Below are 17,500 nucleotides of genomic sequence, written 5' to 3' on the forward strand. Positions count from 1 at the left end.
GGTCTGTGGAACGTCGAGATCCACAAGGTTCCGGTCCATGGAATACCGAGTTCCTGCGGGGTTCTGATCCATTAAACATTGAGATCCACTGAGGGCCTGATCTGTGGAGCATTGAGCTCTGTGGGGCTCCGGTCCATGGAATGTCAAGATCTATGGGGTTCCGGTCTTTGGAACGTTGAGATTTGTGGGGTTCTGGTATCTGGAACGTTGAGATTTGTGGGGTTCCGGTCCCTGGAACGTTGGGATCCACTGAGGGTTCCAATCCATTGAACATTGAGATCCACGGGGAGAGGGTGGGATAGATTCGGCCCATGGCACATTGGGGGTGGGGGGGCGGGGGTCTGGCCATGGAATGTTGAGATCTGAGGGGGCAAGGGGGGGTCCTGATCTGTGGAACTTCGGAATCCACAGGGTTCCTATGCATCATTCTGATCCGCGGGGGTCCTGACCCCTGGAACTCAGAGATGCACGGGGTTCACCCCCCCAAACATCGAGATCAGAGTGGGGGAGACAACGGAGGGAAGGGGAGGGAATCTCCCCCCACCCCACCCCACCCACCCCCGCCATCCTGGATGGTGACAGGCATTGGGCCGATGATTAATTCTTCCCTCCTTCTTTGTATTGTGACAGGGCCTGCACTGGGCCCAGTCTTGGACCAGGCCCCGACTGCGCCTGGAGCTGTACAAATCCAGAACACAGAGATGCTCCCTGTCTCCCCCCACACACACCCCGGTCTAACTGTCGGAGAAGAGATGGAGACAGACAGTCCGGGGGTGGGGAGACAAGAAATAATGAGAAAATTTTTTTAACCCACTGTCCAGTTTTTCTGTAGGGCCAGGTTTCGGGGGGAGAGGGGGGCGCTGATCCTGAGGCTGGCAGGGCATCTCCGTAGCCCATGAGGGTGGAGAGGGGTCCCCCGAGGCTGACCCCAGAGTGTGTGTGGAGAGGAGAGATATGGAATCCCGGGGGTGTGTGTGTGTAAGGATGCTGTTTCAGGGAGAGTCTCAAATGGGGGGGTGCACAGAATCTTGGTCTGATGAACGGTGGGGTGTGTGGGTCCCTGGCACACTGGGGGGTGGGGGGATGTCTACATTTTGAGGGGATGCAGGAGGGGCCTGGACAGGGCAGTGTACTGGAGGCATTACATGGAGGGGGGGCTGTCGGGTATTGGGGGGATGCATGGGGCCCTGGCTGGAGCAGTCGGGGGTGCACAGGGACCCTGGCTGCCGCATTGAAGGGGTGCATGGGGCCCTGGCCGGAGCAGTTGGGGGGTGCACAGGGGCCCTGGCTGGAGCAGTGCGGCGGGTGCATGGGACCCTGGCTGCAGCCGGGGGGGGGGGGAATGCATGGGGGAGGGTAGCAGAAAGGGTTAAACCATCCAGCCTCTCTCTGGGGCTATTTTGGTTTCTCCCGAGAGGGGAGGGGCAGCCTGGAGGGACTTTGGTTTCCGCCCCCCTATCCATTCCAGTCTTGGTTCATCCTGGACCAGCCCATTGTGTCTTAATGGAGGGGGGGAGCATTATATGGGGGGGGCTTGTTCGCCCCGTCCTGAGTAGTGCCCCTCCTCGATTTTTGCCTGTCTGTATTCTATTAATGGTCGGTCTGTCGCCCCCATTTCGAAAGGATTTGAACCTTTTTTCAAGCACCCCCCCGTTTCCAGAATGGTAGGGTCCTCCTGCCCTGTTTTACCCTGGCCATTGGAAGGCACCATTATGTGAAACGGGGGGCAGACAAGTTGGGGGGGATTTTTGCAGCGTTGAAGGCACTAGGTACCTGGCGGGAAGGGGAGGGGGGCTCCCCATCCAAGCTCTGCATGAGGGTGGGGTGTGTGTGCATTAAACCTTGAGCCATTGGGAGGATCTTGAAGATGTCCCCCCGGGTAGGAATGGTACGGCCCGGCCTGTGCGCCTCCCTCCCTGGGGCTGCTTGGAACGTTCGGGGAACGTGGGCGGGGCAACAAGCAGGAGGAGGGGGGGGAAGAGTGGGGGGGACAGGCAGGGGGAGGTGGGGGAGGGAGGATTGGGGGACAGGTGGGAGGTGAGGGGGAAGAGTGGGGGGGACAGGCGGGGGGTAGGGAGGAGTGGGGGACAGGTGGGAGGTGGGGTGGGGAGGGAAGAGTGGGGGGGACAGGCAGGGGAAGGTGGGGGAGGGTGGAGTGGGGGGACAGGTGGGAGGTGGGGAGGGAAGAGTGGGGGGGACAGGCAGGGGAAGGTGGGGGAGGGAGGAGTGGAGGGACAGGTGGGAGGTGGGGAGGGAAGAGTAGGGGGGACAGGCTGGGGGAGGGTGGAGTGGGGGGACAGGTGGGAGGAGAGGAGGGAAGAGTGGGGGGGACAGGCAGGGGTGGGAGGAGTGGGGGGACAGGCAGGGGGAGGTGGGGAAGGGAGGAGTTGGGGGACAAGTGGGAGGCAGGGAGGGAAGATGGGGGGCAGGCATGGAGACAGTGGGGAGGGAGGAGTGGGGGGCCAGGCATGGAGAGTGGTGAGGGAGAAATTGGGACAGGCAGGAGAGGGAGGAGTGGGGAGATAGGTGGGGGAGGGAGAAGGGGGGACAGGCAGGGGGGAGGGTGTGGGAGAGGGGAGTGGGCAGACAGGTGGGGAGAGGGAGGGAGGAGTGGGGAGGGCAGTGGAGTGAGAGAAGAGAGGGGACAGGCAGGGAGAGGGTGGGAAGTGTGGGGAGGGAGAAGTGGGGGAAGGCAGAGAAGGGGTGGAGGAGAGGGAAGTGGGGAGGCAGGCAGGAAAGGGAAGAGTGGGGGGACAGGAGGAGCGAGGGGGAGGAGCAGGGGAGGGAAACGGGACTCAGTGACCCCCCAGGTCCCCTCCAGCCCCATATTCCCATGCACAGAGGCCCATCCCCCAGGTCCCTCTCCCAGCCCGGCTTGCGACCCCACCTGCTCTCTGGGTCTGCGCCAATCCCCGGTCAGGAAGGAGGGTGTCAAGTGTTCCCCAGCTGGGGGGGGCCTGTGGATATGTCCCCAAATGCCCCTCCGGGTCACTTATCCACCCCCCTCCTAGCAGCTCTCTGTCCCCTGGGGCCACCCCCCCCACCGCTCTAACCACCAGACCCCACTCCCCTCCCAGAGCCAACAAGAGAACCCAGGAGTCCTGGCTCTCAGCCCCCCTCCTCTAACCACTAGCCGGTATTTTTCTAACACAAGCAGTATTGCACCCATCAGAAGGCGTCTCTATTTTGGACTTTGCTATGATGAATAAAGATGAATTAATCTCTGGACTGGAAACTGGTGGTTGCCTAGGGACCAGTGTTTGTGACCTGGTTACATTCGACATGGGCAAACAGATGACGCTTTTCATCAGTAAGATAGACAGTGCTGCAAATTTCCCAAAGCAGAGGAAAATTCTGAGCTGGGAGGAAAAATGTAGACAGAAAAATGTGATTGAGATTGTGAATGAGATTTAAAAATCCACAAAAGCTGCAAGCAAGAGACGGAAATAAATTTGGCTAAATGCCCATCCTGGGTCAGTGACAAAGGCAGCCGTTAGAAATAACAAAGCACTGTACATATGGGGAAAAAAAGGAGAGGAAATAGGTTGCAATCAAGTAGAAGTTATGATGTGTAGAAAATTGATAAGGGAAGCTAAAGATAAACATCATCCACTCGGGATCAACATTTTTAAATCAGCAGGCCAGGATAACTGGTATCTAAGAGTTTTCAGCAAGTTGGCCGAGGGAAGTCTCTGGCTCTCCGATGTTAATGCATAATAAATTTTTGCAAGGCCGGGGAAATTCCAGGAGAGGGCTGTTGTCCTGCCGAAAGGGGGATGACCCGTATGTAGGCCCGTTAGCCGCTACGGGCTTCAGTTGAGAAAGGGTTAAAGTCTCTGCGACTATTATGAATAGCGCGCCCAGGACACAGCTGAAGCGTTCCCTGGTGGACAGACCTTGTGCCCGGCGGAAGCATGCTCGAACTGGGGGGGTTCCCAAGCGGGGTCCTGCAGGGATCTGTGCCTGACGCTGTGCAGAATTTTTCTCGATGGGTCTGGATGGCTGCGTGATGCTGCTGCGGGTGGGAGATTGGCAGAGCGGGAAATCGAGAGGGGGCCAGGGCCGGCCGGCAGAGCGACTTGGGAAGCCAGGTGTACAAAATGTGTCTTTAATCCAGCCATATTCATACCTCTAGGAACAAGTGGGGTAACTTGACCCCTCATACTCTGCTCCAAACCCTGACCCCTCGCACCCTCCCTTACCTTCACCCTAACCCTTATCTCTGATTTATTTTACCCTAACCTTCATTTCACCTTAACACTTATCTCTTTTCACCTTAACTCATCTCCGATTTCACCCTACCTTCATTTCACACCAAACCCTACCCTTCAATTTACCCTAACCCTTATTCTAATTTAATGGTAACTCTTATCTCTGATTTCACCCTAACCTTCAATTTCACCTTAATCTTTATCTCTAATTTCACCTTAACTCTCATCTCTGATTTCACCCTAATCTTTATTATCTCTAATTTCACCTTCACTTTCCATTTTACCCTAACTCTCCATTTCACCCTAACCCTTATCTCTGATTTCACCTTAGCATTCAGTTTCACCCTAGCCCTTATCTCTAATTTCACCTTAAACCTTATATCTGATTTCATCCTAACCCTAACCTTCAATTTCACCTTAACCCTTATATCACATTATTGACTTACCACGGTCCTGTGGTGGCACCAAATCTTGCATAAAGAGGGTCAAATGAGGTGTCTAAGACCAGGTTATGGTTTGCTGGTTATAATTATGCTGTCTATAGGCGTGTATCAGTTTTGTAGTTGAAGTTATGAATATTGGCCCTGTCCTGTCTGTGTTTCAAACTTACGCTCTGCTTCTGGGAGACATCCCAGACAAGTGGGTGTTAGCTCTGCGTAGCCTGCTTGATGGCCCATTAAGGGCCATCAGCTGCACAATTGACCCGAAACTTGCCCATGTACTCCATTTTGCTGTAATTTTCCACAGTAAGAGCAAAGGGGTCTTCTTACACCTGGAAAAGGCTGATGCCTCAGCTCCATCTTATCTTCAACTTTGCTTCTTACCTCTGGGGGGACTTTGCTACAAACTGAAGCTCTGAACAAAGGACTGAATGACCCATCCCAGCGACTTGATTTGAACCTGCAGTTTACCCCATCACTGCTACAAGCCTGAACCAAGAACTTGGCCATTACTGGATGTAATTGATTCCACTTAACGAGTTCTGGCTCTCATCTATATCTTTCCCTTTTGTGAATAAACCTTTAGATTTTAGATGCTGGCAACAGCGTGATTTGTGGGTAAGATCTGATCTGTATATTGACCTGGGTCTGGGGCTTGGTCCTCTGGGATTGAGAGAACCGTTTTCTTTTACTGGGGCATTGCTTTTCGTAACCTTTCGTCCCCATAACGAGCGGCGCTGGTGGGGATACTGGGAAACTGGAGTGTCTGAGGAAATTGCTTGTGTGACTTGTGGTTAGCCAGTGGGGTGAGACCAAAGTCCTCGCTGGCTGGTTTGGTTTGCCTTAGAGGTGGAGAAAACCCAGCCTTGGGCTGTGATTGCCCTGCTTTAAGCAATTTGTCCTGAATTGGCACTCAGGGCTTGGCTGCACTCGAAACTCCAAAGCACTGCCACGCAAGTGTGGACGCGGCGCCAGCGCTGGGAGAGAGCTCTCCCAGTGCTGCAGGTACTCCACCTCCCCGTGGGGATTAGCTCCCAGCGCTGGGGCACTGTTTACACTGGCGCTTTGCAGCACTGTAGCTTGCTGCGCTCAAGGGTGTGTTTTTTCACACCCCTGAGCGAGACAGTTGCAGTGCTGTAAACCAGCCAGTGTAGCCAAGGCCTCAGTTGGGTCCCGCCAGAACCAGCATTCTTACCTTAGCTCTAATTTCACCCGAACTTTCAATTTCACCCGAACCCTTATCTCTAATTTCACTCTAATCCTAATCTTCAATTCCACCTTAACGCTTATCGCTAATTTCACCCGAACTTTCAATTTCACTCTAACCTTTATCTCTGATTTCATCCTAATCCTAATCTTCAATTTCACCTTAACCCTTATCTCTGATTTCACCTTAACCCTTATCTCTAATTTCACCCAAACCCTTATCTCTGATTTCACCCGAACTTTCAATTTCACCTTAACCCTTATCTCTGATTTCACCCTAACAATTATCTCTAATTTTACCCGAACCCTTATCTGATTTCACCCGAACTTTCAATTTCACCTTAACCCTTATCTCTGATTTCACCGTAATCCCTAATTTCACCTTAACCCTTATCTCTGATTTCATCCTAATCCTAATCTCTGATTTCACCCTAACAATTGTTATCTCTAATTTCACCTGAACCCTTATCTCTAATTTCACCCAAACTTTCAATTTCACCCTAATCCTAATCTTCAATTTCACCTTTAACCCTTCTCTCTAATTTCACCTTAACCCTTCTCTCTGATTGTCACCCTACCTCTAGGGAACAGCTGGAATGGAGCCGATGTTGGATCCCGGGCTGGAGCCGATGTTGGACCCCGGGCTAGAGCCTCCTCTGAGCCAGGAGAGCTTCTCCGATTTCTGGAGCATGATGTAAGGATCGGGGGGACCCCCTCACTCCCTGCCCCCTCCACCCAGATGGATAGCCCCTACCCCCCTGGGCTTCATTCCCCCTTCTCTAGCATAATCCTCTCCCCTTTCTCCCTTCTCAGCCCCTGTCCTAAACTGCCCCCCAACACCCCTTGTAATTTAGGGGTGGTGAGCTCAGAGAGGGGCAGGGCAGAGCTGGGTTTAGCTTGCATGGCGGGGGGGTGGGAGGGTGGGACTTGCCACCCCCTTCATCTTTACTTTTCCTGTCTCTTTCAACAGGGCGCGTCGCACCGCACAGGATTCCACCACACAGGATTCCCAGGGACTGTTTGTAAGTGCAGAGGGCCAGAGGGGAATAGAACCTAGGAGTCCTGGCTCCCAGCCCTGCCCCCCCACCCCACTCCCCTCACGGAGCCGGGGACAGAACCCAGGAGTCCTGACTCCCAGTCCCCCCTACTCTGACCCACCAGCCCCCACACCCCTCCCAGAGGTGGGGAGAGAACCCAGGAGTCCTGGCTCCCAGCCCACCCTGCTCTAACCACCAGCCCCCACTCCCCTCCCAGAACCGAGGAGAGAACCCAGGAGTCCTGGCTCCCAGCCCCCCCTGCTCTAACCACCAGCCCCCACTCCCCTCCCAGAACCGAGGAGGAAACCCAGGAGTCCTGGCTCCCAGCCCCCCCCTGCTCTAACCTACTAGCCCCCACTCCCCTTCCAGAGCCGGGGAGAGAACCCAGGAGTCCTGGCTCCCAGCCCCCCCTGCTCTAACCCAACTGGGGGCAGGGAGTCCATGGGGCTGGCCAGATCTGAGGTGGAAGTCAGGGTTGGGTGGGGGGGATTCTGGGGTGGGACTGAGGTCAGTTGGGGGTGCAGGGGGAGCCTGGGCTGCGGCATTAACCCTTCGCTTGCCGTGTCTTCCCCCCCAGAGCCTGCCGGACCCAGACCTGAGCCTGGCCCTGGGCCTGTCTGACTCAGCGGACCCCTCCCTCCTGCTGCCGCAGGCTGGGGGCAGCGATGGGGGCTGGGGGCTCCCTGACCCGGCCCCGGAGCCGCCCCCCACCTCTGCCACCGTCCCCTCTACCGAGGACTACGCTGGGGAGCACGGATTCGAACTGGCCTTCCAGCAGTCGGGGACCGCCAAGTCTGTCACCTGCACCGTACGGACCAGGGAGGGGGACGGGGGGGCATTGCAGGGAGGACCGGGGTAAGCAACCCCATAGCCCCCTAGCGCTGCCGTGGGACCAGCCCCACCTGCCAGGGGAGAGCACCCCCTGCTGAGCCCCATCCCCACTCCCTGCCCCCCAGTGCCGCCCTGGGGCCAGCACTGCCTGCCAGGGGAGAGCGCCCCCTGCTGCCCCCACCCTGCTCCCTGCCCCACAGCGCCCCCTAGCGCCACCCTGGGGCCAGCCCTGCCTGCCAGGGGAGAGCGCCCCCTGCTGACCCCCGTCTCCGTACCCCCGCAGTACTCCCCACAGCTGAACAAGCTGTACTGCCAGCTGGCGAGGACCTGCCCCGTGCAGATCAGGACTGCCAGCCAGCCCCCGGCCGGCTCCGTCATCCGGGCCACGGCCGTCTACAAGAAATCGGAGCACGTGGCCGAGGTGGTGAGACGCTGCCCCCACCACGAACGCTGCGAGGAGTACCGTGACGGTGAGGGGCACGGCTTGGGGGGGTGATGACCTGGGGAACTCCCTGCTGCAGGGGGCGTATCTGCGTGAAACCCAGCTGGAGGGATCTTGGGATGGGGCCGGGGGAGTGGGGAAGATCTGATCTGCCGGAGAAAAAGGCTGGATGTCGGGGGGGGGGGACATGGGGCCCAGAGGTGTCTCCCCTTGAGCTGCCCCCTCGTCTCTCGTGATAGGGGTCGCCCCGGCCCGCCACCTGATCCGGATCGAAGGGAACCAGCAGGCGCATTACTACGACGACGAAAACACCAAGCGCCAGAGTGTCACGGTGCCCTATGAGATGCCCCAGGTACTGGGACATGGGGCCTGTCCCCTCTAGGGGGTGCCGGCTCCCACCCGGCTCCAGGGCGGGGACTGGCTGGCTCAGGGGGGCAGGGAATGGGGCAGGGGCCTGTCCCCTCTGGGGGGTGCCGGCTCCCACCCGGCCCCAGGGCGGGGATTGGCTGGCTCAGGGGGGCAGGGAATGGGGCAGGGGCCTGTCCCCTCTAGGGAGCGCTGGCTCCCACCCGGCCCCAGGGCGGGGACTGGCTGGCTCAGGGGGGCAGGGAATGGGGCAGGGGCCTGTCCCCTCTAGGGGGCGCCGGCTCCCCTCTGACCCCAGGGCAGGGACTGGCTGGCTCAGGGGGGCAGGGAATGGGGCAGGGGCCCGTCCCCTCTAGGGGGTGCCGGCTCCCACCCGGCCCCAGGCAGGGACTGGCTGGCTCGGGGGGGCAGGGAATGGGGCAGGGGCCTGTCCCCTCTAGGGGGCGCCGGCTCCCACCCGGCCCCAGGCAGGGACTGGCTGGCTCAGGGGGGGCAGGGAATGGGGCAGGGGCCTGTCCCCTCTAGGGATCATTGTAATTCCCTCTCTGCCCTGCAGCTGGGGTCCGACTGCACCACCGTGCTGTATAACTTCATGTGTAACAGTTCGTGCATGGGGGGCATGAACCGGCGTCCCATCCTGGCCATCATCACTCTGGAAGGCAGGCAGTAAGTGTCCTCCCCCAGCCCTCCCCGGGCCCCCTGCCTTATAGCCCCCTGCCGGGGCTGACGCTTCCCCCCCGGGGGACCAGTCCATGGGAGAGAACCCCCTGCCGACCACCCCCCACAACCTGTGCACCCCCAATCAGCCATGAGGCATTGGGGAGCTGTTGGGTTGGGAGCCAGGACTCCTGGGTTCTGTCCCCAGCTCCAGGAGGGAAATGAGTTTGGGGGGGGGCAGGGCTGGGAGTCAGGACTCCTGGGTTCCATCCCCGGCTTCAGGAGGGGAGTGAGATTTGTGGGTGGTGGTTAGGGGAGCTGGGAGCCAGGTCTCCTGGGTTTTATCCCCGGCTCCGGGAGGGGAGTGAGAATGGGGGGAGGCTTGGGGGGCTGGGAGCCAGGACTCCTGGATTCTGTCCCCGACTCTGGGAGGGGAGTGAGAATGGGGGAAGGGTTGAGGGGCTGGGAGCCAGGACTCCTGGGTTCTGTCCCCGGCTCCAGGAGGGGAGTGATATGGGAGGGGGTAGGGGGGCTGGGAGCCAGGACTCCTGGGTTTTATCCCCAGCTCCAGTAGGGGAATGAGAATGGGGGGAGGGTTCGGGGGCTGGGAGCCAGGACTCCTGGGTTCTATCCTCGGCTCCGGGAGGGGAGTGAGAATGGAGGGAGGGTTGGGGGGCTGGGAGCCCGGACTCCTGGGTTCTATCCTTGGCTCCAGTAGGGGAATGAGAATGGGGGGAGGGTTGGGGGGCTGGGAGCCAGGACTCCTGGGTTCCTGTCCGTGCGTAACGTCTGTTCTCTGCCCTCCCGGCGCAGCGGGCAGCTCCTGGGCCGCCGATGCTTCGAGGTTCGAGTCTGCGCCTGCCCCGGACGGGACCGCAGGACGGAGGAGGAGAATTTCTGCAAGAAATTGGCCGGCAGGGTCCTGAATGGGGCCGGGGCGCACAAAGGGGGCAGAGCCAAGAGAGGTGAGTGTGGAGGCGGGCCCAGGGACTACGAGGCGTTTGGGGCGGCGATCTGAGCCGGCAGGTGGAAGGGAAAATATGGGGTTCGGAGGGGGCGGGGCGAAAGGTGAGTGTGAGGGGAGGGGCCAAGAGCGAGGAGAATGGGGGCCAGTTTTCCGTCCGGTATTCAGACGTGGCTGAATTAGGATCAGTTGAATCCGAGCGCACTAGTTTGCTGATTTTAACACCCAGTTCTTCTTTTTACTTTCAACCGTATTCCTCCAATCAGGTCCCTTTGCTCTTCTTAGCTAATCAGCAAGCCACTTAATTAACTGACAACCCCGTGGAGATCTAATGGAGAGTTGTATAGATCACGTTTCAATCGAGGCGTGAACTGAACCGCTCATACACACAGTCTGACAAGCATTAGTGATCAGCAGTTCCACCTGGGAATAATAGAAATTACACCTAGATGTCTTATTCCATTTACCAATAATCATCAAGGATCCATTCTTCCGTCAGTCAGATCCATTGATCACACTTGTCTTACAAGCATCAATGATCCATTCTTCCATTGATTGGATCCAGCGATCACACTTCTACAACCATCAATGATCCATTCTTCCATTGGTTGGATCCATGGATCACACGTCTCTTATAACCATCAATGATCCATTCTTCCATTGATTGGATCAAGTGATCACATTTCTCTTACAACCATCATTGATCCGTTCTTCTGTCGGTCAGATCTATTGATCACACTTAGAATCATAGAATATCAGGGTTGGATGGGACCTCAGGAGGTATCTAGTCCAACCCCCTGCTCAAAGCAGGACCTACCCCAACTAAATAATCATTTCTCTTATAACCATCAGTGATCCATTCTTCCATCTGTCAGATCTATTGATCACACTTCTCCTACAACCGTCAGTGATCCCTTTTTCCATTGGTTGGATCCATTGATCACACGTCTGTTACAATCATCAGTGATCCATTCTTCCATTGGTCAGATCCATTGATCACAGGTCTCTTACAACCATCAGTGATCCATTCTTCCATCGGTCAGATCCATTAATCACATGTCTCTTACAACCATCAGTGATCCCTTTTTCCATTGGTTGGATCCATTGATCACACGTCTGTTACAACCATCAGTGATCCATTCTTCCATCGGTCAAATCCATTAATCACATGTCTCTTACAACCATCAGTGATCCCTTTTTCCATTGGTTGGATCCATTGATCACACGTCTGTTACAACCATCAATGATCCATTCTTCCATCGGTCAGATCCATTAATCACATGTCTATTACAACCATCAGTGATCCCTTTTTCCATTGGTTGGATCCATTGATCACACGTCTGTTACAACCATCAGTGATCCATTCTTCCATTGGTCGGATCCATTGATCACAGGTCTCTTACAACCATCAGTGATCCTTTCTTCCATTGGTCGGATCCATTGATCACAGGTCTCTTACAACCATCAGTGATCCTTTCTTCCATTGATTGGATCCATTGATCACACTTCTCCTACAACCATCAATGATCCATTCTTCCATCGGTCAGATCCATTAATCACATGTCTATTACAACCATCAGTGATCCATTCTTCCATTGGTCAGATCCATTGATCACACTTCTCCTACAACCACGAATGGTCCATTCTTCCGTCTTTCTAATCGATTTATGGGCTGGGAAGGATTAAATTTGAATAGGGAAATATCAGTAAACATCCATTCGCCTCACCCATGCAAACCAATGACCAAATATTTCCATCAACAGTAGAAATTGACAGACAAAACTAAAGTTTCTATTCTAAAGTCAATATTCTTCAATCAACCATGAAGAAATTCTCCAGCAGGATGGATGCTCTTGCGATCTGATGAGAGTAGGATTGAGGATATTTACTCAGTAATATTTTTGACCGATGCTGAGGACAATATGGGGCTTTCGCGGTTATAAAGCTTTAACTTTTGGAAGCTCGTTGAATACTTATTCCCCAGAACGGGGCAGGGTGACTTTCCCAGGGAGCAATGGGCTTGACATGTATTTCCCCCAGCTCTCCAGGCTACCATGGAAGCAGCTGAGAATCCCAAGAAGCTGGTGGTGTCCTCTGAGAAAGAGGTCTTCCTCCTCGAGGTGAGTCCTGGTGCGGAAATTGGGGGTTCAGGACTGCTGGGTTCTCTCCCCGGCTCTGGGAGGGGAGTCGGGGCTCAGGGGTTAGAGCAGGGGGGGCTGGGAGCCCGGACTCCTGGGTTCTCTCCCCAGCTCTCGGAGAGCAGTGGGGGGCTGGTGGGTCAGAGCAGGGGGGCTGGGAGCCAGGACTCCTGGGTTCTCTCCCCAGCTCTGGGAGGGCAGTGGGGTCCATCTGTCCTCTGTGCAATTTGAGTGGATCTAGAATTGGAGGGAGCAGGAGGGGGGTTGGCCTGCCCTGGCAGGGGGGGAGGGGAATCTGACTCCCCCACCCCCTTTCTCTCCCCCCCTCCCACCAGGTTCATGGGCGCAAACGATACATGATGCTGAAGGAAATCAACGACGCTCTAGAGATGGCGGCCGCGAAGCAGCAGGGGGAGCCGGAGAGTCACCGGAATGCCACGCCCTCCAGGTGGAAAGGGGGCGGGGCCCTGGGCTGGGAAAGGGGCGGGGCTGGCCTGCACCATGGGAAGCTCCTCCCTCTGATGAAAGGAGGCGGGGCCTGGCTGCACAGCGGAAGGGGGGCTAAGGGTCCTCTCAGGGAGGGGGGCGCCCTGCCCCATGGGAGGCTCCCCAGCCCTTCATGGAAAGAGGATGGAGTCTGGCTTGACCGCTAAGGTGGGGTCCCCGCTGGAAAAGGGGCCAGGTCCAGTTGCACCCTTGGGTGTGGGGCCCTGCAGGGTTCTCTCCCCGGCTCTGGAAGGGGAGTGGGGGCTGGGGGGTTAGAGCAGGGGGGGTTGGGAGCCAGGACTCCTGAGTTCTCTCCCCGGCTCTGGGAGGGGAGTGGGGGCTGGTGGTTATAGCAGGGGGGGTTGGGAGCCAGGACTCCTGAGTTCTCTCCCCGGCTCTGGAAGGGGAGTGGGAGCTGGTGGGTTAGAGCAGGGGGGCTGGGAGCCAGGACTCCTGGGTTCTCTCCCCGGCTCTCGGAGGGGAGTGGGGGCTGGTGGGTTAGAGCAGCGGGGGCTGGGAGCCAGGACTCCTGGGTTCTCTCCCCAGCGCTGAGTCTCTTCCTCCTCTCCCCGGGGCAGGTTGCTGAAGACCCGGAAGGAGTCGGCGGATGGGGTGCTGCCTCGGAGCGGAAAGAAGCTGCTGGTGAAGGAGGAGGATTCGGAATAATCCCCCCCTCCCCAAACCCACCCCTCCGCCTCCCCCTGTCTTGCACTCAGCTAATTTTCACTGCCAGCTTTTTACGGAGTTGTAGTTTTCTGTGAACTCTCCTCTCTCCCGGGGGCAGCAGGGTCGGCCCCACGGTTCCTCCTCTCAGCACTGGGGCTCCCCCCCCCCTCACTTCTCAGGACGGCAGAGGCGGGCAGGAAGATTGTTCCCATCCTGCTGAGGACCCCGCCTCCTGGTCCCGCGATCCCGCCCCGCTCTGTACTCCCACCCCTTCCAGCAGACTTTTATACCAACTTTTTATACAATAAATTTAGCTGATTCTTAGCCGCTGCCTCCTCCCCTTCCGTGGGTGTGAGCGTGGGGCGGGGGGATCGAGGGCCGGTTGGCTGTGGGGGCTGCGTTAATTAACAGGGCACCCACTGAATGGGCCCAAAACCAGCTGGGAAGGGGGACTCGGCTTTGAGTGGATGTGGTGCTAATTGGGATCCAGTCTGAGACCCCGTCGGGATTAGCTATCGGTGCCCTGGAAGGAAACCCGGGAGGGGGACCCACGGGTGGAGGGGAGGGGTCGCCAACCCCTCAGCCTGGTGATTCGACATGTAGACAAAAATCCTTCACAGGCACAGGGAGGTTGATTTGACCTCCGGATTTGGCCTCGCCTGGAGGCCAGTTCTGCCGTCGACCAATCCAGAAAGTGGTGATTTAAAAAAATAAATAGGGGGTGATGTCTCCGGTAGCCCCCCACTTAAGGGAAGAGGAGGTGGGTGTGGCATTTTGAGAACAGAGACCCACAGGGCTCGGAGAGGCCACAAAAGTCACCCAGTCTCGATGCTGGGTTTGTTGTTTCTAATCCAACCAAGACATAGGACCTTCCAGCCACCTTTTGAGACCCTCCAGCAAAGAGGCTCCTCCAACATAACCATCTAATGGAAATGTCCCAAGACCTGGTAGTAATGGAGGGACTTTAAGTATTCGGACGTCTGGTGAAAAGAATCAGAGAAGATCAGGGTTGGAAGGGACCTCAGGAGGTATCTAGTCCAACCCCCTGCTCAAAGCAGGACCAACCCCAACTAAATCATCCCAGCCAGGGTGAGGGGGTCGGTCCTGAAGCCGGTTTTGTTCAACATCTTCGTTAATGATCTGGAGGATGGGATGAATTACACCCTCAGCGAGTTCGTGGCTGACACTAAGCTGGGGGCAGAGGTAGATACGCTGGAGGGTCAGGATTGGGTCCAGAGTGACCTGGACAAATTGGAGGATTGGGCCAGAAGAAACCTGATGAGGTTCAACGAGGACAATGCAGAGACCTGCCCTTAGGATGGAAGGATCCCATGCACCGCTACAGGCTGGGGACTGACTGGCTCAGCGGCCGTTCTGCAGAAAAGGACCTGGGGGTTACAGTGGACGAGAAGCTGGATATGAGTCAGCCGCGTGCCCTTGTTGCCAAGAAGGCCAACGGCATTTTGAGCTGTATTAGTAGGAGCACTGCCAGCAGATCGAGGGACGTGATCATTCCCCTCTATTTCGACACTGGTGAGGCCACGTCTAGAGTATTGTGACCAGTTTTGGTCCCCCCACTACAGAAGGGATGTGGACGAATTGGAGAGAGTCCAGCGGAGGGCAACTAAAATGATCAGGAGGCTGGAGCACATGATTTATGAGGAGAGGCTGAGGGAACTGGGATTGTTTAGTCTGCAGAAGAGTGGTGGGGGGATTTGATAGCTGCTTTCAGCTACCTGACGGGGGATCCAAAGAGGATGGAGCTCGGCTGTTCTCGGTGGTGGCAGATGACAGAACAAGGAGCGATGGTCTCAAGTTGCAGTGGGGGAGGTCTGGGTTGGATATTAGGAAACACTGTTTCACTAGGAGGGTGAGGTGGTGGAATCTCCTTCCTTAGAGGTTTTTAAGGTCAGCCTTGACAAAGCCCTGGCTGGGATGATTTAGTTGGGGTGGGCCCTGCTTTGAGCGGGAGGTTGGACTTGATACCTCCTGATTCCATGAAAACACCCAACTTCCAAGAAGGGCTTGGGATGACTTTTCGGTCCGGAAAGTGGAAGGAATAAACGAGGAGGGACGAAGAACGCGGGTCGGACTTGAGAGAGCCCAGAAACCCTGCCCCCGGAGGGAAGGCCCCAAACCGGACCTGGTTCGTTTGCAGAAGACGTCCGACCGGCTCAGAGGCCGGAGGGACGGTTGTTCTCCACGACCGTCGAAGGCCGGGCCAGATGTCACGGGCTTCGTCTGCAGCAGTGGAGATAGGAGGAGAAGCCTGTTCCCTTTCCGGGTTGCTCAGCGGTAGATTGGACGTCCTGGGGGGGCAAAAACAGGAGGGTTTTTTTGTGAACAAGTTGGTCAGACCCTGGGTTGACGTCTCCTGCCTTGGGTTGGGCAAACGCAAGGTTGACGTGTCTGGATTGACGTGTCCTGCCTCAGCCCCTGCTCTCCGATTCTCCTGCCCGTCGCCCCCCTCACCTGCAGCTGGCCCACGGGTGTCCTCGTCTGAGGGGGGTCTGTTAAACAAAGGGGGGGGACCCTGGCTCCCCCCTCCTGCCTCCCCGGGGGAGTTTCTGAGCCTGCCAGCAGGAGGTCAGATGCAGCAGGGATGGGTTCTGGCAGGAAGGGCCAGGAAGTAGGGGGGCAGGGGCTGGGATGGGGGAGGTTGGGGAGCCCACCTGTTTCCCATGCCACCCCCCCCCCCACACACACAGTTTTCTATCCCCTGTCATTCCCAGATCTGCCACAGAGGGGCAGGAGCGCACTGCCACTCCTCCCCCTTCCCGCCACCCATTCAACACAAGGACCTGGCTTCATGAATGGGGGCGGGGGAGAAAATGTGGAGGGGTTGGAGCTGCCACTGTGTCCCTGTGTAGCATCCTCTTCAAAGCAGGGACAGCCCCCCCCCCGCAGCCTGTGGGGGGGAGGGGCATGTTCTCAAGGCCCTGAGTGGGGGGGAGGGCTGGGTGATGGAGCGGCGCCCCTGGGGCAGGGAGGGGGCAGCCATCCGAACCCTCCCCCCCTTCAGAGCAAGGACACCCCCCCATCTGTAAGTACAGGCTTAATGAGCTTGTCTGGGGGGGGGGGGCAGTACAGCTCCCCCCCCCCCTCTGCGGCTCATGGCACAGGCTGAATGGGGTGATGGAAATCTCTAGCCAGCTGGGTTGAGGCACCGCCTCACGCTTTGTGTGTGTGTGTGGAGGGGGGGTCAAGGGATGAATGAGACCAACTCCCCCCCCCCATTCCTGACCCTCGGCGCCTGCCAAGTCCTCAGCTCTGCCAGGAGCGGACTGGAAATTTCCTCTGTCCCCTTCCACTGACCTTGAACTGGATCCCACTTCTGCCACCAGGTGGCGTGGAGACAGGATGGGGGGGCTCAGAGCTATGTCCCTCCCCCAGCTGCCATCTCAGCTGCTCATGGAGCTAGAACCCAGGAGTCCTGGCTCCCAGCCCCCCCTGCTCCCACCCACCAGCACCCACTCCCCTCCCAGATCCAGGGAGAGAACCCAGGAGTCCTGGCCCCAAAGCTGGGACTCTGTGGGTCTCGGTGCAATTTTGCCCCCCAAAATGGCGCTGTTGCAATTAATGATCTATCAGGCAGCCGTGCTTATGCTGGGGGGGGTAACTGTGGGGGGGGGCAGCTCAGAGAGGTTATGTGGGAGGGAGGTCTCACCACAGGGGTGCAGGCCCGAAAGCGACTGGGAGGTGCTGCTGGCCCCTGGGGGCCTTAGCCCCCCCCATGGCTCTGTGCCTTAGGCCAGGGTGGGACTTAATCAGCAAATGACCCCCCCTTCAAAAGGATTGGAGTGGGGCTCTTCCATTGCCAGCAGAGATGGTGGGGCATCCGGGGGGGGGGGGGATTGGGCCAGCCCTACACCCCCCCATCCCTTTAACCCCACACACCCTCCCTCCAGCCATCTGCCCCCCTCCCAGCAAGCCAGCTCTGCCCCCCCCCACCTCTCTCCAGCCTGGGTTCAGCCCTTCCCTGCCTCCACACGGTTGCAACCCCTGTTTTACCCCGCACCTGCCCTGGGGCTGAGACCTGGGGGATCCTGCCCCCCC

At 57.5% G+C, this 17,500-nt stretch overlaps 1 protein-coding gene across 1 annotated transcript in view; it reads left to right on the forward strand.

The window, feature by feature from the left end:
* Positions 1-13,768, forward strand: part of TP53 (tumor protein p53) — a 23,968-nt gene extending 10,200 nt beyond the window's left edge. The window contains exons 3-12 of the mRNA XM_030548110.1: positions 6,442-6,551; positions 6,828-6,879; positions 7,472-7,702; positions 8,009-8,195; positions 8,407-8,519; positions 9,090-9,199; positions 10,004-10,155; positions 12,195-12,274; positions 12,628-12,740; positions 13,357-13,768. Coding sequence (XP_030403970.1) covers positions 6,442-6,551; positions 6,828-6,879; positions 7,472-7,702; positions 8,009-8,195; positions 8,407-8,519; positions 9,090-9,199; positions 10,004-10,155; positions 12,195-12,274; positions 12,628-12,740; positions 13,357-13,444 — 1,236 coding nt within the window. The 3' untranslated portion in view covers positions 13,445-13,768. The remainder of the gene's footprint in view (positions 1-6,441; positions 6,552-6,827; positions 6,880-7,471; positions 7,703-8,008; positions 8,196-8,406; positions 8,520-9,089; positions 9,200-10,003; positions 10,156-12,194; positions 12,275-12,627; positions 12,741-13,356) is intronic.
* The last annotated feature ends 3,732 nt before the right edge of the window (positions 13,769-17,500 follow it).

The sequence above is a fragment of the Gopherus evgoodei genome, unplaced genomic scaffold, assembly GCF_007399415.2.
Source record: "Gopherus evgoodei ecotype Sinaloan lineage unplaced genomic scaffold, rGopEvg1_v1.p scaffold_86_arrow_ctg1, whole genome shotgun sequence".
In the NCBI taxonomy this organism is placed as follows: domain Eukaryota; kingdom Metazoa; phylum Chordata; order Testudines; family Testudinidae; genus Gopherus; species Gopherus evgoodei.